Below are 21822 nucleotides of genomic sequence, written 5' to 3'. Positions count from 1 at the left end.
TGTGGACCCCTTATAGACCCTGAAGTAAAAACACAGCTTTTGAAAAAGTCACGCGAGTTGTGATGAAACACGTTAAGGATGACCTCATAAATATGGCTCTTTAATGTATTATATTTATGACATCTCTATAGACATCCAGCGCAGATCATATTCAGTTTTTATTATTTGTATTCATCCAGATTAAACTGTAGAAACTGGATTTTAGTAAAGCACGGGGCAAAGACGAGTAACTTTCTTAGGGCAGGGTTGGGAAACCGTAATTTTCCTCTATTCCAGTAATTTATGTCACAAAGTTACAACAGATCATTATCAGCGTAAAAATTCAGAGACTGAAATGGTCTGGTGTCAACTGGTTGAGGGAGAGATACAAGTTAGCCTCAGCGGTTGCGCTACGTTTTATACCGGTGGAGTAAAAATATTCCTATTCATATTTTTATGTAAAGAAGAGTATATCATTATCGGTATTTAAACGTAGTGATATTTCACAATAAGATGCTGAAAACTCACCAGTTAAGCACGGGAGCATTGTTTTAGGTAGATTAGTCAGGTAAGGCCATGAGCAGTAATGGTTAAGAACAGATAATTACACAGTATGGAGCCATAATACTGCTATCTACCATAACACTGACCTCATACATACCATGGACATTGAAGTTTACATAAGCTGCTTTCATATGCTGGCACTCAGTAACAAAGGATAAATCGGACAGAGGTCTACCATAAATGATGACCTCTTTCAACATCTTTATACTTCTTCCTTGCACCTAGCAATGAATGAGCAACACACCAGGGAGCTGCAATGGCAATGATGGATGAGAAATTCCATGGTATTTTAAAGTAGGATGATTTACATATTACACCACTGTGAGATGAAAGGATGCTGTGCCACATTGTAACAAGCAGGGCAGAGACTGTTCCCACACCTTATGTAAACATTAATCTTAGCGGTCGATGTTCACTATAACATGTACAGTCAGCAACAGTGTTAACAGCCAAGATAATATACAGTGCATCCAAAAAGTATTCACAACACTTCACTCTTTCCACATTTTGTTATGTTACAGCCTTATTCCAAAACGGAATAAATTCATTTTTGTCCTCAAAATTCTACACACAATATCCCATAATGACAACGTGTAAAGTTTTTTCGAGATTTCTGCAAATTTAATAAAATAAAAAATAAAAAACAAACTAAGAAATCACATGCCTTTGCCATGAAGCTCAAAATTGAGCTCAGGTGCATCCTGTTTCCATTGATCATCCTTGAAATGGTCCTACAGCTTAATTGGAGTCCACCTGTGGTAAATTCAGTTGATTGGACATGATTTTGAAAAGGCATACACCTGTCTATATAAAGTTCCACACTTGACAGTGCATGTCAGAGCACAAACCAAGCATGAAGTCCACAGAATTGTCTGTAGACCTCAGAGACAGGATTGTCTCGAGGCACAAATCTGGGAAAGGGTACAGAAAAATATCTGCTACTTTGAAGGTCCCCATGAGCACAGTGGCCTCCATCATCCGTAAATGGAAGAAGTTCAGAACCACCAGGACTGGCCGGCCATCTAAACTGAGCAATCGGGGGAGAAAGGCCCTAGTCAGTGACCATCGGGTTCTTGTTCACCTCCCTGTCAGAGATACAGCATTTCTCTGTGTAGAGAGGAGAACCTTCCAGAAGGACAACCATCTCTGCAGAAATCCACCAATCAGGCCTGTATAAAAGAGTGGTCAAACGGAAGCCACTCCTTAGTATAAAGCACATGGCAGCCCGCCTGGAATTTGCCAAAATGCACCTGAAGGACTCTCAGACCACGAGAAACAAAATTCTCTGGTCTGATGAGACAAAGATTGAACTCTTTGGCGTGAATGCCAGGTGTTATGTTTGGTGGAAACTAGGCACCGCTCATCACCAGGCCAATACCATCCCTACAGTGAAGCATGGTGGTGGCAGCATCATGCTGTGGGGATGTTTTTCAGCGGCAGGAACTGGGAGACTAGTCAGGATAGAGGGAAAGATAAATGCAGCAATGTACAGAGACATCCTGAATGAACACCTGCTCCAGAGCGCTTTTGACCTCAGACTGGGGCGACGGTTCATCTTTCAGCAGGACAACAACCCTAAGCACACAGCCAAGATATCAAAGGAATGGCTTCAGGACAACTCTGTGAATGTCCTTGAGTGGCCGAGCCAGAGCCCAGACTTGAATCCAATTGAACATCTCTGGAGAGATCTGAAAATGGCTGTGCACCGACGCTTCCCATCCAACCTGATGGAGCTTGAGAGATGCTGCAAAGAGAAATGGACAAAACTGCCCAAAGATAGGTGTGCCAAGCTTGTGGCATCATATTCAAAAAGACTTGAGGCTGTAATTGCTGCCAAAGGTGCATCAACAAAGTATTGAGCAAAGGCTGTGAATACTTATGTACATGTGATGTGTTAGTTTTTGTTTTTTTTATTAAATTGCAGAAATCTCAAAAAATAAAAAAAATTTTACACGTTGTCATTATGGGGTATTGTGTGTAGTATTTTGAGGGCAAAAATGTATTTATTCCATTTTGGAATAAGGCTGCAACATAAAATGTGGAAAAAGTTAAAGCGTTGTGAATACTTTCCGGATGCACTGTATGTCCCACATTACTGTTTTAGGGACCCTGATGAAGACAATTGGTGGTGAGGAGGGCAGGAGGCTAAAAAAAAAAGTCTGAACTGTCTAAAGGAGAACAACAACGAGAAATACCAAAAAGACTTATTAGCATTGGTGAGCTACACTTTTTTCGCCTGGATTCTGACTCCTATTACATTAGAAAATTCTCATTTCAACACAGAAGAAATTGCTTCAAAAGCACTTAAACACGTCAAAAGCCATAAATCCTGTGCCTCCTTCATGGGTAGAGTGTTCCAGCAGAATAGACATATATGGAGGATGTGGTACAGGTTGAGTCTCCCATATCCAAAATGCTTGGGTCCAGGGGTATTTTGGATATCGGAATATTCCGTATTTTGGAATATTTGCATAATATAATTAAATATCTTGGGAAAGGGACCCAAATCTAAGCACAGTATGCTTTTATGTTCTATATACACCTTATACACAGCCTGCAGGTAATTTTATACAATATTTTCAATAATGTTGTGGCTCAAGAAATGTTTGTGTACATACATGAAATTCATTTATGTTTCATATACACCTTATACACAAAGCCTGAAGGTAATTGTATACAAAATTTGTAATCATTTGTGCTGTAAATGAGGTTAATGTACATTGAACCATCAAAAAGCAAAGGTTTCACTATCTCAGTCATGCTAAAAAAATTCCATATTTCGGAATATTTGGATATGGGAGACTCAACCTGTACTCGCTACTTAAGACAAATTTACTGAATTCACTTTGACTTTTGGTTATTGTCTCGTATTGTAACTCGTCTTCCTTCAGCTATTGTCTCTATAGTCGATCCCTCTTCAACATTTTAATTGTAGTTATCACGCAAACATGAACTGCTCCATTACACAAAAAGCGTGCGCTTATTCCTTCTTGTTTGTTGTTGGACATTTTACATGAACACAAAAAAAGAAAACCTTACAGTAATAAATGTTATGATATTAGACAAGCTACGATATTAGAAAGCTCTTTAAAACCTTCTAAGTGATCTTACCGCATTGAAGGAATGCATTAATTTTGTGCCATGAATAATATCCCACATGAAGGTATTTCCATCGTGTCCAGCAGATATCATCACTCTGAAGTCTGAGGGATGAGGCTCTAAGACATAAATATCATCTTCATGACCCTGTGACAAATAACATGAGACCAATGTTCACCAGCGCCTTTGCTTTTTCCGTGTTTAAATATGACATATGCGCACCAAGTATCCCAGTAGGCAATACATGTATAGCTTCATCTATAGCCACCTTTTTCACATGTCTGCATGATGAGCGGAGAATATTGATATTCAGTGATTAGAATGTGAAAAGGCTGCATAGTGTAAAGAGCATGCTCAGTGCACGCCTGATAAACCAAATTGCTACCATTTATAAGACACTTGGTCACACTAGTGTAATCACTAGATATCTGCCCACAGAACAGCCTGACCAGTTTAAGGATATTGGGAGTGGCACAGTTTTCTTCTTTACACAGGTTACACTAGTGTACTATATATTTCAGAATGGCTTCACCACTATAAGTCATGTTTCATACAGTGTGCAGTTGTTTTAAAGACTCTAGTCTCCTTCGTGAATAAGAAAAAAAAAAAAGTATCATGGTGGGATGATTTAGAGATGGACGCTATTCACACAGCCGTGGTGTCTTTGTACACTGCGGCCGTGTGAAATTATGCAAAAGGTCGCAGGAGTAGTCTTATGTAAAAAGACGCCCACTGCCAGCTTCCGTGATCCACTGCTGGCAGTGGGCCACATCAAATTAACATATCTCTGAATCAGGCCCTTAATTTGTTACTGGATGAAATCCTCCCCTAAGTGTAATTTGCGGATATTGATCTTGGTTACCGAGCAAAATAATGAGGCTGAGCTAAGTAAAGTCTTTACATTTCACCACCCACCACTTCTCCTGAGACTGCTGGTCCCCCAGGTGCATGGCCAACGATGTCTCAGCCTCACAACTGTTTCAGTGGTTCTCAAACTCGGTCCTCAGGAGCCCACACAGCTCACGTTTTGCTGGTCACCCAGGTGTGCAAAGGTGTATTCATTACTCACTGGACACATTTTAAAAGTTCCACTTGTTGAGCTAATAGCTTACTTTTGATTCTGTGAGGATACCTGGAAAACATGCACTGTTTGGGGTCCTGAGGACAGAGTTTAAGAACCTGTGCTGTAGTTTGATGTCAGGTTAACAATGACCAGTGCATTTTAGTTCTATGCTTCGTGTCCAAAAACATCAATTACGTAGTTCAGTAATAAAAGATAAGTGACATAATATTAAGAATAACTTGTAAAAAATTGTATATGCAAGAGTCAAACTCACCGTCAGAACACGCATTAGTTTACCAGTGTGAGAATCCCACACCTTGAGCAGGTGGCCATTGCTGGCAGTCACAACAAAGTCATCTGTCAGGTTCCAGGCAATCATTAGAACTTTGGGTTCTGTATACTCAGGAGGACTGCTACATTGGGATCTAAGAGAAAGATTGAATGTTATAAAGGCTATGTATAAGCTAATATAAGGAGAGTTATGGTAGACTTACCTTTGTTAACTCTCTTTCTTCAAAGTCCATACGGTCCACAGGGAGACATTGGGGTGTAGGTGGTGGATAGGAGGATCGGACACCAACAGTTAAAGCTTTTGCAATACCAGGATGCTCCAGTCCTTCCACCCTATACCCCACCCACAGCCTGAGGCAATCAGTTTTGTCAACAAGCCCAAAGCAAGAGCAAGATAGTAGAGAAGGAAGCCTGGTACACGTAAGAATCACACTCGCACAATAGAGAAAGAAACCGGTGAAAAAGAGAAGGAAACCCATAGGAGCTAGGTGCGTCAGGACGGGTGCCTGTTGACTTGGCAGACTTTGACCTTTTGTTAACTTTCTTCAATGACTCTCCTTTTCTTCTTTAGAATCCATAGGGCTCCACAGGGAGACAATGGGGATGTCCCAAAGCAGTTGCTCAAGGGCGAGGACACTCCTGAGCAGAGAGGAGAAGCCGGCGTCCAAAAGTAAGCACCCTGAGAGGCAGAAGGTATCAAAAACCTAAGAAAGGTGTGGACAGAAGACCACGTAGCCACCTTGCATAGTTGTTTGGTAGACGCGTCACGGGGAGCTGCCCACGAGGGACCCACAGATCGATTATCCGGCACAGGAAGGCCAGTCTGATAGTCATACGATGCCATCAGGCCAGAGTCTGTTTGTTAGCTGGCTATCCCTTCTTGTTTAAATCCATATTAGGACAAAGAGGGAATCAGTTTTCCTGATGGAACCAGTACAATCCACGTAGATCCTCAAAACACGGACCACATCCAAGGAGGCCTCACCTGCCGAGAGGTCTGGTGATTGGATGGCCGGAACTACAAATTTCCTCATTAAGGTGAAAACGAGAGACCACCTTGGGAAGGAAGCCAGGGCACGTTAGAAGAACAGCCCTGTCCTGATAAAAGATCAAAAATGGGGAACGACAAGAGAGCGCTCCTAAATCCGAAAACCCTACGGGCAGACGCTATAGCCAGAACAAAAAGTCTTCACAGTGAGCCATTTGAAGCCTACTGAGTCCAGAGGTTCAAATAGAGGTTCATGAAGTGCATGGAGAACCACTGACAAATCCCATGGAGCCACAGGAGGGACAAAAGGAGGTTGTATATGGAGGACACCCTGAAGGAAGGTGTGAACATCCGGCAGTGGAGCAATTCTGCGCTGGAACCAGATGGACAGAGCAGAGACGTGCACTTTTTAGAGAGGCCAAACGGAGTCAGAGTTCTATTCCAGCTTGAAGACAGACAAGGATTCTAGAAACCCTAAAAACCTGGAGGGTCATAGTTTCTGGTAGCACACCACTAGAAATAAAAAAATGCCACACACTGATAAAGACCTTAGGAAGGATGTCTCAAGAGCCACGCCGTCAAAGAGACGGGCCAGGTCCAGATGTAGACAGGGACCCTCAGACAACAGGTCCGATCATTGAAGTTTGAAAGGAACGACTATGGAGAGACTCTGAAGATCGGAGTAGCAATAGCGTCTAGGCCAAGGAGGAGCTACCAACAGGACCATGCCCCTTTCTTGCTTGAACTTCCGAAGGACCCGAGGAAGAAGGGAGACTGGAGGGAACTGGTATGCCAAATGGAAGGTCCACTTCACAGACAATGCATCCACAAAGGCTGGACCCGTACACTGGAAGCTTGTGGTTGTGTCATGAGGCCATGAGGACCACGTCCGGTAGACCCCATTTGTTCATCAGGAGCTAAAAGACTTCTGGGTGTAGAGACCACTCCCCTGCGTGCACGTCGTGACGGCTGAGGAAATCTGCGTCCCAATTAAAAGTCCCCGGATGAACACTGCGGAGATGGCTAGGAGATGGCGTTCGGCCCATGTGAGAATGAGTGACACTTCTGCCATTGCTGACAGACTTCGAGTGCCTCCCTGATGATTGAGGTTGGCCACTGCCGTGGTGTTGTCGGACTGAACTTGTACTGGCCTGCCCTGAAGAACATAATGAGCCAGAGTGAGGGCACTGTAGATAACTCGGAGTTCTAGGACGTTGATTAGTAAGATAGCCATGGCTGGTGTCCAGCGTCCTTGGAAGGAGTGCTGGCCGGTCACTGCACCCCACCCGCGGAAGCTTGCGTCCATGGTGAGGAGTACCCATTCCGGGAACCAAAAGGGGTGACCCTTGTTTAAGTGGGACATGTGTAGCCACCAGGAAAGGAACAGGCGAACCTCCGGAGAGAGGCCCATCACCTGGGATCTGATCAGATGGGGCAGCTCATTCCACCTGGAGAGGATCAGGTGTTGTAGGGGCCTGGAGTGGAACTGAGTAAACTCCACCATGTTGAAGGTGGACACCATGGATCCCAAGATCTGCATTGCAGAGTAAATTGACACTCGGCAACTGTGGAGTAACGTGCACACTCAGTGCTGTAGTGCGGAGATTTTGTCTGCTGTCACTAAGATTCTCTGAGCCTGAGAAGCCAAGAAGGCTACCAGATGCACCATTCCTTGAGAAGGTGTTAGGGAAGGCTTTTTCCAGTTGATCAGCCTGCCGTGCATTTGTAGAAAGGCAATTGTTACCTGTAGATAGTGGTGAATGACCTCTGGGGAGCTTGCTAAGTGCAAGAGATAGTCCAAGTATGGGAGCAGTCTGATCCCCTGACGACGAAGATGGGCTGCCATAACCTTGGTAAAGACCCATGGAGCTGTAGAAAGCCCAAAAGCCACTGCTTGAAATTGGTAATGTTGCTGTAAAACAGCAAACCGGAGATATTGTTGAGAGGGCGCTATAGGTACATGTAGGTAAGCGTCCTGAATGTCCAGACACCATAAAGTCACCATGCTCCATAGCCAGGACAATAGAGCGTAGGGTTTCCATATGAAACCTGGGCACCCTGATAAACTTGTTCAGAGACTTGAGGTTGAGGATAAGCCGATGAGACCCTTTGAGCTTCTGAACCAAGAAAAGGGTAAAATAATAACCCGTCCCTCTCTGTGATGATGGGACTGGAATTATTATCCCTGAGTGCAGCAAGTACTGAATGGCTTTCTGGAAGAGCAGGGCTATGCTTGGATCCGATGGAGGGCCTGTGCAAAAGAACTGCTGTGGGGGCCGCCTCAGGAATGAGGGGGCATACCCGAGAGAGACCACATCTTGCACCCAGCCATCTGTGATGGTCTAATGCCAGAACTGGGTGAACTTAAGTCAGCCTTCATCCTGGGAGCCCCACCCAGTCAGGCTGAAGGCTTGTTCTCAGATTTGGTGGCTGGACGTCTAGTAGCCCAGGCCTGTTTGGTCCTAGGCTTGGAGGCCTTTGTGGATGCTGACTGCCGTGGAAAGACTGACCTGTAGCCTTTCCCTAGGGACAAAAAAACCGAAAAGGATGACATCCGAGGCTTCGTAGTAGATGTAGAGGGCAATGACGTAGTCTTAGAAGCTGCCAAGGTAGTCACAATCTTGTCCAATTCTGGGCCAAAACAGGATCTGCCCAGATTAAGGCAGAGATTCCAAAGCCTTTTTAGAGTCTGAATCTGCCTTCCATGAACGAAGCCAAATGATACGGCGGGCTGACACGGAAGTAGCAGATGTTTTGGAAGCTATGAGACCAGTATCCAAAGCCGCCTCTCCTAAAAATAGGTGGCTGCATCCCTAATGTGAGAGATGTAGGACAGCTGTTACGGAGAGGGAAATGTGTATTCTAAGGCCTCTGCCCAACTCTCAATGGCTTTTGCCACCCAGGCTGTAATCATAGCAGGATGAGTAACAGCTCCTGTAAGAGAGTATATAGACTTTAGGCAAGTTTCAATCTTTCCATCTGTAGCCTCCTTTAAGGAGATTGCTGTATGGATAGGTAAGGTAGAGTTCTTAACCAGGCTTGTCACATGGGAATCAACGGCAGGGGAAACTTTCCATTTAGTGCAATCAGTAGCTGGAATAGTGTAAAAAGAAATCAAGCATTTAGGCAGCTGAAACTTTTTATTTGGTGTATTCCATTCTTCACTCATTAGATCAGATAGCTGATCAGAGTGAGGAAACTCCGGCAAAATAACCTTCTGTCGTTTAAAGAGTGGCTCTTTTGCCTTAGGAGTGGGTTCTGTATCTTCTATTTGAAAGAATTGATTTTACAGCTCACACTTGTGCAGGTATATTCAATGTAGACGGGGGCTCCTCCTCCCCCGAGGGGGGAGTCAGAATGAGAGAGGTTTGCAACTTCTGCCTTCCCAGACAATAACTCAGCATCTGATAGCTAAGTGGACTGGGAAGACAACACAGCTTAGTAGTTTTACTAGGTAAGGGTCTCTCCTTTTGCAACATTTGTTGAAAGGCTGTAGAGATAGCTGCCAGGCTCCGTACTGAGGTATAAAGTACATCTACCCATGGAGGTGGCAAAGGAGGCACTGGATTTGCAGGAAGTAACCGTTGTGGCCATTCCATAGGGGGAGCTACCTCAGGGACTGCTAGGTGGTCCGCAATTTTTGCCAAAACCTGTGGAAAAGAAGCCCAGGGGGGCTCCTGAGGAGAGGCTGCAGGGGCCGATGGGTCAGGTGCCGTATAATAAGATGCACAAAGACCATCTTGAAGAGATCTTCTGAAGCTAAAAACCTGCTAAACAGGACTTACAAGAAACCAGAGTATGAGTATTAGCCTGCTTGTTACTCATGCCTTTGCTAGATATAGCTGCAAGGATAGTATAGCACACAATCTGGCACAATGCAGTGAGTAACACAGATATATGTACATTATGGCACAGTGCAGTGCGCAACACAGATATACAGTATGTGACAGCCTCACAAATGTAAGTAGATGTGAAGTACAGTGAACCCCGTATACCTCAGTATTCCAGGGTTATATTAAAAGAAAGGGACAGGTATAAGCTGACAGTTGAGAAAAAGACAGCAACGCTAACCCAAGTCAGATACAATGCAGAGTATACAATATAACTGCAGTGGGCACTAAATTCAACTACACAGACGGCAGTTGCTGGTAGGAAATAGTGCTGTATAACCTGGCTCCTAGGAGAGGTGTACAAAGAGAATGGACCCAGCATTCCCAGAGACCTGTGGCAGAAAATGGCCCTGTGAGTCTCTGAGGGGGCAGAGGGTGAGGGAGGAGCAGCTCAGGGGTAGCAAGACTTTAGCGGAATGGCGCCCTGAGCTGGGGGAGGGGCCGCAAGGAGAGGACAGTCTCCACTATCCCATTCGCCAGTAAAAGTTATGCCCTGGTGGTCTAGTTGAGTCCCGGACGAACCGCTGTCTACATCAGTGCCTCCGGTCTGTCTCCTGAGACCGGAGGTAAGACTGAATGGGAACCCGCCTTACCTGTTCCCTTGAGTCCCGGCTGCAGTCTGGGGTCCGAGGAGCTCTGCTAGCTAGGTCCCCCCGGTGCACCGCTGAGAGTACCTAGTCTAAGGCTGGAGTTGCGGTGCCGCTGAGGGGTGATGGAGCGGCAGTGCAGTCGTGCGGAGGACTGCCTAACACTGCTTGCTCTATTATAGTAAATTGAAACAATCATAAAATAAAGCTTGGGCTGCTTAAAAGCAGTCCCACTGTATAACTGTGATCCAGCTCCTGCCGGACACCAACGAAACTGAGTTGCCTTTAGGCTGTGGGCGGGGTATAGGGGAGGGGAAGGACCGAAGCATCCTGGTACAGAAAAAGCTTTGCTCTTGGTGTCCGGTCCTCCAAGTACCACCTACACCCCATGGTCTCCCTGTGGAGCCCTATGGACCCTGAAGAAGAAAATAAATATAAACGCACTGGGCACTAAATTCAACTACCCAGACCGCAGTGGCTGGTAGGAAATAGTGCTACATAGCCTGGCTCCTAGTAGAGGTATGTGAGAAGACTGGACCCAGCATTCCCGGAGACCGGCTTGCCTAACCCCACAGCTACAACCTAATACACCCGGCTTACCTTTGTTCGGTATGCCGGGCAGCGGGATTTCGGCATGGGCCTAATGATAGGCATCAGGATTTCTACACCTATCTTTAGTCCCATGTCGGGCTTTCAGTGTTGGGATCCCGGCTGCCGGTAACCTGACTACATCCTGTCATGCACCTAACCCCAAGCTCTGCAGTATTCATCCAAGGCTTCTAAACCTGGAAATATTCGTAGATTTGTTAAGCGCCAACAGGTGTGTATGCCTCATGACAAAATCAAAAGTATGAGCGCTGTCCAACTCATCTGCCAACCACAGTTACAGTTGCCTAAATCTGGCACCAAGAGGTGTGAGCACGCTGACAAGCGATATGGTCTCAAGGGAGGCCATAAGCAGAAGAATAAGGGTTGTGAGATGGGTGGGAGAGCGGTTTAAATAAAACTCCATAAAAACAGTAAATCAACATTCACTGATGTTCTCTCACACAGGTGGAGATGTGCAAAGATTTGGGTTAGAGATAAAGAGGAATAGTTACTCAAAGCAACTAACCCGCTTGTAAGTAATTTATCTAGCACAGTCTTTGAAATTAGTTAAACGCTGATTGGTTACCTTGGAAAACTACTCAACTACATATATTTCCAGGTCTTTATAACTTATCCCAGAATAGGGGAAATGTAAGGATAGTGATAGAAGTTTCAAGATGTACTGACAATCAATAACTGTAATTTAACTTTCTCTTTAACATCTAACACCTAGAGGGGTATTCAATATGAAACGTAAACTTCGCTGTCGAAGTTTACGTTTCATATCGGAGCTTTTACCTGCGTTAAAGTATCGGGCACGCGCCCGCTTATCCCCGTATTCAATATGAAACTAACGAAAACGGAAGCCTGCGAAGTGGGATTTGCGTAAAGTTACGAAATTTTCCTTAAAAAAATTGTAGGACCCCCCTAAAGTTTTAAAAACATGGGGGATCACTATGGGTACCCCGTTTTAACCTTTAAATGAAAGTCGGGGATTTAAATAGCCGCAGCAGGTGTTTTTTCCCGACATTGAAGAAGTGTTGCAGAAGAGCACTTAGGTTAATTTTTCCTTTTTTTAAGTGGTCCCATCAAATTTGGGGTACATGAAAATGGGTACTAGCATATTTTGATGTCCCTAAAGTCAGTTTTTAAAAATTCTGCAATTGTGCACCTGCCGCTATAAATCTATTCTAGAAAACACCTGCCGCATACATGCAGAATAGCCCTGAACCTATTTCCCTATTGTTAAACAATTTTTTCCCTTTTTTTTTTTTCACCCCAATTTTTAAATTAATTTTTTGGGGTGTCCCTATTTTTTAAAAAAACTTTTTTTGACAGTTCTTTTTTTAAATGTCATTCCCAGGGGTGCAGGCTATTTTTTTTTAAGCCTGCACCCCTAAACCCCAATTCTGCACTTTTTTTTTCGATACCTATTCAATGGTGAAAAGTTATCCCCGTTTTTTATCAAAGACTTTTCGAACCTGCGAAAAGTCTTTGAAATTGAATACGGTGTAAAACTAAAACCTGCAATAATGACATCATAGGTGCGATATTAACGCAAAAACGATGTTTTCGCTCCCATATTGAATGCCCCTACTAATCTTGAAACCCCATAAAAAATATTTTAAAAGGCTAGCAAATAATTTTATTATAATTTGAGGATTTGCTCCCTCACTTGAGCAATACAATTTAAACACCCTACCCGTCAATCAGATTTATGTCCATATGAAGTATGATGCAGTTCTCCTCTGGCTGTTTTAAATTCCATATTCGAGCAGTTCCATCTTCACTTCCACTGACAAACCTGAAACAAACCCACCTTTACTAAAAGCCCATTCAGATGTGTCCTTAACACTTTAAACAATGGTGACTTCAAAAACACAGATCCATAACATTAACAGAGGGGTACGCTTCCTTTATGAAACTTCCTATCCCAAGAAAATACTTAAGCATTAATTTTTCAGCTGGATTACTGCTGAAAAACATTCACGGCTAAACATATAGAGGATGCAGGTTTTCAAAACAGATTTAGGTGTCTATGTACTAAGCCTTGGGGAGAGAAAGCGGATGGAAATAAAGTACCAACCACTCAGTTCCTCAATTTACAGGCTGTGTTTGAAAATTTACAGGAGCTGATAGGAAAAAGTACCAACCAATGTTCCAAGCTTTTGGAGAGAGAGATAAAGCTGACCTCCAGAACCTACTAATATGCACAGCACATTATGATTGCCTGTAGCTCTGCATTCAGGTGTGGAAAGGGAATACAGACTAGCAGCACATGAATTTGAAAAGATCGATAGGGCTGAAATCTTCAGCACACAAAGTAACCAGATTCTAACAAATTTTTGAACAAATGCAAACATATAGGAATACTGTTCTGACCCAAGCATAATTCTATGAATCGGTTATACAATAAATAATTTTAATTTCACATAAACATACCTTTCTCCGTTGTTCGAGAATTGGACGCTGTCAACTATATCCTACAAATGAAGAGAAAATAAATGACTGTTACAATGCAACCAGTGGATGATCAGCCTATTTCATTCTAATTCGCGGCCCATTAAAAAGGAAATATGATTGGTAATATGGATTATAGGAGTCAGAGTTTGCACTACAACAAGCTCATGTGGTCAAAGATTCAATTCTGGGGGCAAATGATGGGAAACCAAATATCATTAGGTCAATGGGGTCATCTGCTTACTCATACATACTAACGTGTGGAGATATTAAAATAGGATTTTTGTACTGACTGTTGAAGTAGTTTCTCTTAATTTGGGGGGGTCACTGGATTCCATGGGGTGTACAGATGTGTCCACTTACATCTACCCTCCGTGCGCTACAAGTCGCGCCACACAACGCGGGAGCTCCGTGTGACTTAGTAGCGTAGAGCTGCTTTTTGTACAACTTTTTACCTTGAAATGAGACATTTGCATAGCGATGCAAATTGATAGCACAGGCAGCTTCTGCTGATTAAAATGATATGCAGCATGACTATGTTGTGTCCGACCGCAGATGTATTTGCATGCTAAACACTACGTTACAGCCGCTGACACCAATGTAGCGTTTCGCATGCAGATACACCTGCACTCGCTCACAGAACATAGGCATGCTGCATATCATTTTAATCAGCAGAAGCTGCTTGTGCCATCTACTCGCATCGCTGTGCGAATAAGATGCATTTGAAGGTAAAACGTTGTACAAATGATGCTCGGCACTACTGAGTCATGCCACAGCATGGCACGACTAGAAGGTCTGTTTAACGCGCACGGAGGCTAGATGTGTGTGGACTCACCTGTATATTGAGTGATGTTCGAGGCATGGTAAAATTTACCTTGGTTAACTCTCTTTCTTCGAAGTCCATATGACATTGCGGAATAGGTGGGACATGGAGAACCAGACACCAGCAGCAAAGCTTTTCAATTCCAGGAAGCTCCGGTCTTCCCCCTATACCCCGCCCACAGCCTGAGGGCACTTCAGTTTTGTTAACAAGCCAAAGGCAAAAGCAGGATAGGAGAAAAGGAAGACTGGTACACTGAGGAATCACACTCACACAGAGAAGAAATCCAGTGACCAGGAGAAGAAACCCATAGAAGCTAGGAGCGTCAGGGCGGGTGCCCTGTGGATCCTATGGACTGCGAAGAAAGTGTTAACCAAGGTAAGTTTTACCATAACTCTCCTTTTCTTCTTCAGGGTCCATAGGGCTCCACAGAGAGACATTGGGGACGTCCCAAAGCCGTTGTTCAAGGGCGGGAACGCTCCTGAGCTGATAGAACCCTATGTCCAAAGGAAGCATCCTGAGAAGCAAAATGTATCAAAGGCATAAAACCTAAGAAAGGTGTGGACAGAAGACCATGTTGCTGCCTTGCACAATTGCTCAGCAGAGGCACCACGAGCAAATGGCCCTATAGACCGAATAGAATGTGCTGTCACCGTGTTTGAGACAGGGAGATCAGAAAGGTGTGGTCAGGGTTGCAGCCTTCTATAGCTGTTCAGCTGAGGCGTCACGCCGGGCTACCCACAGAGCGAGTAGAATGAGCAGAGACTGTAGTAGGCACAGGAAGGCTAGTCTGCGTGTAAGCCTGTGAGATAATCATGCAAATCCATCTGGCCAGACACTGTCTGTTAGCTGGCCATCCCTTCTTTTGGAATCCATATAGGACAAAGAGGGAGTCCGATTTCCTGATGGAAGTAGTGTAGTACACGTATATCTTCAGAGCACGGACCACATCCAACAAGGCCTCACCTGCCGAGAGGTCTGGTGAATTAAAGGCCGGAACCACAATTTCCTCATTCAGGTAGAAGAGAAACCACCTTGGGAAGGAAACCTGGGAGTGTACGAAGAACAGCCCTGTCCTGATGAAATATTAAAAAGGGGGAGCGACATGAAAACACCCCTAAATCCGATACCCTAAGGGCAGATCCTATAGCCTGAAGAAACAGTCTTTGCAGTGAGCCACTTGACATCCACTGATACCAGGGGTTCGAATGGAGATTCCTGAAGTGCTTGTTGCACCACTGACAAATCTCATGGAGCCACAGGAGGGACAAATGGAGGTTGTATACATAGAACACCCTGCATGAAGGTGTGAAGGTCCGGTATAGTAGCAATTCTGCGCTGAAAACAGATCGACAAAGCAGAGACATGCTCTTTCAGAGATGCTTGACGGAGGCCCAGATCCAGTCCAGATCTAGTAGCACAGGCCTGTTTGGAGGCCTTGGCTGATGTCGTGAATAGGACTGACCCTTGGCTTTTCCTTAAGGGTGAAAAGACCGAAAGGATGACATCCAAGGCTTAGTATTATGTGCAGAGGGCGGGAACACCGTCTTAGAAGGTACTAAAGTAGTCACAATTTCATACACTTCTGGAAAAAAAAATAGAATGTCTCCAGAATAAGGCAAAGACTCCAGAGCCTGTTTTAAGTAACAGGGGTATTCAATTTGGAGCGAAAAGTCAGTGCTGGTCTTTTTCGCTAAACATCGCTGAGTTTCCTGGAATAAAGTATCAGGCGTGCGCCCGCTTTATTCCCGTATTCAATAAAAAGCTACAAAAGCGGAAGCCGGCGAAATATAGGATCAGCGAAAAAAAAAACAAAGGATTTACCTGGAATAAAATGTAGGACCCCCCTAAAGCTATCAAAACATGGGGGATCACTATGGGTACCCCCGTTTTAACCTGCAAATGGAACACCTGCCGCATATTTGCAGAATAGCCCTGAACCTATTTCCCTATTTTTAAATACTTTTTTTTCCTTTTTTTTTTTACTTCACCCCAAATTTTTTAATTTATTTATTTTTTTGGGGTGTCTATCTTTTCTTTAAAAACTTTTTTTTGACAGTTATTTTTTAAATGTCATTCCCAGGAGTACAGGCTATTTTTTTAAAGCCTGCACCCCTAAACCCCAGTTCTGCACTTTTTTTCGCCACCTATTCAGTGGTGAAAAGTTATCCCCATTTTTTTTCAAAGACTTTTCGAACCTGCGAAAAGTCTTTGAAATTGAATACGTGGATAATTGAAATCGGCGAAAATGACGTCATCTGCGATAATTTATCGCCGACTGCGAAATTTTCGCTCCAAATTGAATACCCCTGTAAATCTGCATTCCAGGAACGTAGCCAAACAATACGGCGGGTCAATACCGAAGTGGCAAATATCCTGGAGGACAGGAGAGCCGTATCCATAGCTGCTTCATCTAAGTAGGAGGCTGCATCTCTAATGTGAGATATGTAGGACAGCTGTTCCCTCAAAGCATCAGGGGGAAAAGTATATTCTAGGGCCTCTGCCCAACTCTCAATGGCATTTGCCGCCCAGGTCGTAGCCCTAGCAGGACAAGTAATAGCTCCTGTAAGAGTATATGGATTTATGACAAGCTTCTATACATCTATCTGTAGCCTCCTTCAAGGAGGTTGCAGTATGAATGCGTTAGGTGGCATTTTTAATCAGACGTTTACATGAGTAATAAAGTAGAATAAAGGGAAAGGTATAAGCTGACAGTCTAGAAAGTAGTGATTAGCGCTAGCACAAGTCACATACAAACGCAGAAAAACATTACATGTCCGCAATGGGCACTAAAATAAACTACACAGACTGCAGTCGCTGGTAGGATATAGCACTGTATGACCTGACCCATGGGAGAGGTATACAAGGAGACTGGACCCAACGTTCCCAGAGACTTGCTTGCATAAATGGCTGTCGCGCGTCTGAGGGTGAAGGAGGAGCAGCTCAGGGAACACCAGGACCGCAGTGGAATGGCGCCCTGGACTGGGGCAGGGGCTGCAGGTTGAGCACCTTCTCCCCTTGCTGACGGTAACCACCCCATCCCCTTGCCTCTACATATCCCCCAGTGGTCTAGTGGAGTCGAGGGTGCACCAGTGTCCACATCAGCGCCTCTGGTCTGTCTCCAGAGTCTCCGCCTTAACTGTCCCCTGATTTCTGGGCTGCAGTCTGGGGTCCGAGGAGCCTGCTAGCTAGTCCCCCTCGGAGCCCCGTCAGACGTACATAGCGCAGGCTTGGTGTCAAAGCACCACAGAGAAGTGATGGGGAGGCAGCACAGACGTCCGGAGGATAGTCTGGTGCTGCTCGCCCGTTATAGTAAAAATTTAAAAATCATAAAATGAAAGCTTGGGCTGTTTAATGCAGCCCCCTGTTACAATAGTGACCCAGCTCCTGCCAGACACCAACGAAACTGAAGGCTGTGGACGGGGTATAGGGGGAAGGACCGTAGCATCCTGGGATTAAAAAGCTTTGCCGTTTGTGTCCAGTCCTCCAGGTCCCATCTACACCCCAATGTCTCCCTGTTGAGCCCTATGGACGCTGAAGAAGAAATTCGGTATTATTTACCATACTATGGGTGTTTACTGACTCGGCTGACTGCAATTTATCTGTATTTTTTATGCATATCTGCATTCCTTTATATGTACATAATCATATTATGATACACGAGTTATGCACTTTTAGAAAACACAGCAATATGATAATAAAAGTTTTTAGAGCACCATCGCTTTCCAGGCAACTCTATTATATCATATCTCTATGTTCTTATCCAACAATAGTACCTAGTAAACAGGGGAAAGAAAAAAAAAAAAGACACACTCAGCGCCACAAACATGTATAATTAGCACTCGTGCCTGCTCCTTGAACCCTGCCCTCTACATCCCATGTTATCCAATGTCCCCCAGATAGAATGACAGAGAAAGGATTTAGGATAGATGATGCTATTTCTGTATCATACATAAGAACTGGGAGTTTAATTCGTAGGAGGCCCCGGACTGAGAACTGACTTTTGAGTGTGGGGAACGGGATGTCTGACGTTAGCGCCAAGCAGACGAGACATGCCAAAGCTGTGCTGCATTTAAACACGTGTCTATCAATGTCAGTACTGCCATAGCTGCAACAGTCTAATTTGTATATTGAATCTGAGGTGGGTGGCGGCTTCGGGCTTCCTACAAGTGAAACGCGCTGTAGAATTAACAGGTTGTGAATACTCACAGTATGGGCTTCAAATTCCAATGCTTTCTCAGGGGTTTCATTGCCAAAATAATATATTCTGATGTTACTGTCACTGCCACCAAAAGCCATAAACATACCACCTATAATTCAAAATAATAGGAAAAATAAAGAGAACATGTGAGAAGCCTCCAATGGGGAGTATTAAACTTTAGAAAGGGTGGGGGAAGGTGAATAGAGTTATGTATCCAATTATGTGATCAATGAATAGATATTGGAAATACTGTACTGGGCTTACACACTAAGAGGAAGATGTACAAAGCTCTGGAAGTGATACATTGGAGTGTGATAAACTATCAGCCACTCAGCTCCTAACTGTCATGTTACAGGCTACGTTGGAAAAATGACCATTAGCAGCTGATTGACAAACTACCAACCAATCAGCTTCTAACGGTCATGTTTCTAACATGGCCTGTAACATGATAGTTAGGAGCTGAGTGGCTGGTAGTTTATCACACTCCAGAGCTTAGAACATCTGCCCCCAAAGAAATTATCCACAGAAAACTAGTTCACGCAGCAAGCGGCCACAGTCCCTTAGGAGTGCCACAGCTTAGGCTACACAACCGACATATTAAACTATAAATTACCTTGACATTTGTAATAATGCAACTTCCGTACGTTTTTTTTTCAAAGTTACAGGACTTATCAGGGTCACTTGTACTTTTGTGTCCATATACATCTATCCTCCGTGCGCTACACAACGCGGGAGCTCCGTGTGACTCGGAAGCGCAGAGCGTCTTTTCGTGCAACTTTTTACCTTCAAATGCGTTTTAATCACATAGCGAACAGTTAGCACAAGCAGCTGCTGCCGATTAAAATGATATGCAGCATGCCTATGTTGCTGTGCGAACGAAGAGATGATCGGCGCTACAGTTGCGGCCATGGCATGGCGCAACTAGAAGGGCTGTTTAGCACGCAAGGAGGCTAGATGTATGAGGACATATCTGTAGCTCTCTGTATTCAGTCACCTTCATACCGCACCTGATGGCAAGCATAAAAACATCTACGAGTGAATGGTATAATTCTATTGTAATCCCACGCTAGCAGTGAGGTTCCCGGAATAATAGTTGTGGGCTAAATCAGTGGTATGGGGAGCCTGTTCACATACATCCAGCAGCAAGTGACATATGTCAAACCTCACCTTACGTTTTGAAGAGGTAGCAGCTCATACTTTGAAGGTCACACTATCCTAGAACATATTGGTGAAACATTCTATTCACAAACTGAGCAGTTCAGGCTCTACTTTAACTTACCAGGACTGCAGGAGGAGCAAAGCATCTCAGCTCCAGGATCTATGAACTTCACAGGTCGCTCTCTAAATTTAAGAAAAATGAAAAAGTTAACAAAAATATCAAGAAGAAAAAAAAAGAATGACGTAATTAGTTCTAAAAGAAAAAAAAAAAAGATACATACTTGAATTGCATGGTTTTCACATTCCATTGCCAAAAGCAGACGGCATCATCCCTTCCTGTAGACACCAAGTATCTCAGAGAACCTTTGACCAGTGGGCTGAACTAGAAAGGAGGGTAACTGTGAGATCCCACTGTTTAATATCTACTAAAGTGATCGGCAACCTGATTCACTGGCTGCATTGGTTGGTCCACTGACATTCAAAAGCACCTTTACAATCTATAACAAATCAATAGGACAACAAAGCAGGAAGCAGGGGTTGCAAGTGAAGGCCAGGAGGGCTCCCTGTTGCCTACCACTGATCTATAACAGTGGCATTTTCTCTGATTCCATGGGGGACACTGGAACACTAGCTAGTGGTGTGAGGAGGCCTGGCACTTTAAAACCATTTGAACTTGGCTCCCCAACCCTCTATATTGCAACTGCCTGTATGCTCCAGTTTTTTGTTTTACAAAGCCCAAAAAAACAGAAGAGGGGTACAGAAAAGGAGCGAAAACAGCGTCCAAACAACATGACAAAGCAAAAAAAAATTAAAAAAAGTGCTGGGAAGGCGTCAATGTCCTCCATATGATCTAAGAAAAGAACTCACTTTCTCCTTCATTCAACAGGGGACACTATCTCCCCAAATAAACAGAAATAGAGAGAACGTCAAGACAAAACTTTGTTTGGAAAACTAATGTATAATCAGCATAATAAAACATATCAGATGATGGCTATATATTCCAGGAAGAGAGAATGCACAACCAGTATTACAGAAACATTTAATATACGTAGATGCATATATAAAGAATAGCATTTTGTACTGGCCAATGCCTATACACAATGCAATTTATTTATATAGCTGACTGGGTACCAGATCATACAATTGAATATCAGGTAATGCCTCTAACACAAGGAGAATAGACAAAAGTATTCGGGAAACCGGACCATTACACCAACAGGGACTGCAATGACATTGTTTTCAAATACATATACTTTAATACGGAGTTGGTCCCCCTTTTGCAGCTATAACAGCTTCCAATATTTCCACATGATTTTGGAGTGGTTTGTGGGAAATTAGTGCCCATTCAATCTGTAGAGCATTTATGAGGTCAGGCACTGATGTTGGACGAGAAGGCCTGGCTCGCAATCTCCTAACAGTTCATCCCAAAGGTGCTCGATGGGGTTGAGATCAGGTCTCTGTGCGGGCCAGTCAAGTTCTTCCACACCGAACTCATCAAACCATGTCTTTATAGTCCTTGCTTTGTATACTGGGGCACAGTCATGTTGGAATAGAAAAGGGCCTTCCCAGACTGTTGCCACAAAGTAGGAAGTATAGTATTGTCCAAAATGTCTTGGTATATGGGGCCTATCCCAAACTCAGAAAAACAGCCCCATACCATTATCCCTTCTCCACCAAACTTCACAGTTGGCACAATGCAGTGAGGCAGGCAACGTTCTCCTGGCATCTGCCAAACCCAGACTCGACCATCTGACTGCCAAGCAGAGTAGCGCGATTCATCACTCCACAGAACACGTTTCCACTGCTCCACAGTACAGTGTCGGTGTGCTTTACACCACTCCATCTGGCGCTTGCCATTGGGCTTGGTGATGTGAGGCTTGTATGCAGCTGCTCGGCCATGGAAAACCATTCCATTAAGCTCCCGCCGCACAGTTTTTGTGCTTACATTAATGCCAGTGGAAGTTTGGAACTCTTCAGCTATGGAATAAGCAGAGCATTGGGGACTTTTACGCACCATGCACCTTAGCAGTCGTTGACCCCACTCTGATTTCACGTGGTCTTCCACTTCGTGGCTGTTGCTCTTAAATGCTTCCACTTTCTAATAATATCATTTACAGTTGACCGTGGAAAATCC

At 44.2% G+C, this 21822-nt stretch overlaps 1 protein-coding gene across 1 annotated transcript in view; it reads right to left on the bottom strand.

Annotated features, from left to right (window-relative positions):
* Positions 1 to 21822, bottom strand: part of BRWD1 (bromodomain and WD repeat domain containing 1) — a 200857-nt gene that overhangs the window by 88987 nt on the left and 90048 nt on the right. The window contains exons 9-15 of the mRNA XM_088443141.1: positions 19970 to 20070; positions 19810 to 19871; positions 18539 to 18639; positions 13492 to 13532; positions 12752 to 12853; positions 4980 to 5130; positions 3655 to 3789 (exon numbers count right to left, since the gene is read on the bottom strand). Coding sequence (XP_088299267.1) covers positions 3655 to 3789; positions 4980 to 5130; positions 12752 to 12853; positions 13492 to 13532; positions 18539 to 18639; positions 19810 to 19871; positions 19970 to 20070 — 693 coding nt within the window. The remainder of the gene's footprint in view (positions 1 to 3654; positions 3790 to 4979; positions 5131 to 12751; positions 12854 to 13491; positions 13533 to 18538; positions 18640 to 19809; positions 19872 to 19969; positions 20071 to 21822) is intronic.

Source organism: Taudactylus pleione, unplaced genomic scaffold (assembly GCF_031769625.1).
Source record: "Taudactylus pleione unplaced genomic scaffold, aTauple2 ptg000327l, whole genome shotgun sequence".
Taxonomy (NCBI): domain Eukaryota; kingdom Metazoa; phylum Chordata; class Amphibia; order Anura; family Myobatrachidae; genus Taudactylus; species Taudactylus pleione.
This window is presented reverse-complemented; position numbering and strand designations above follow the sequence as displayed.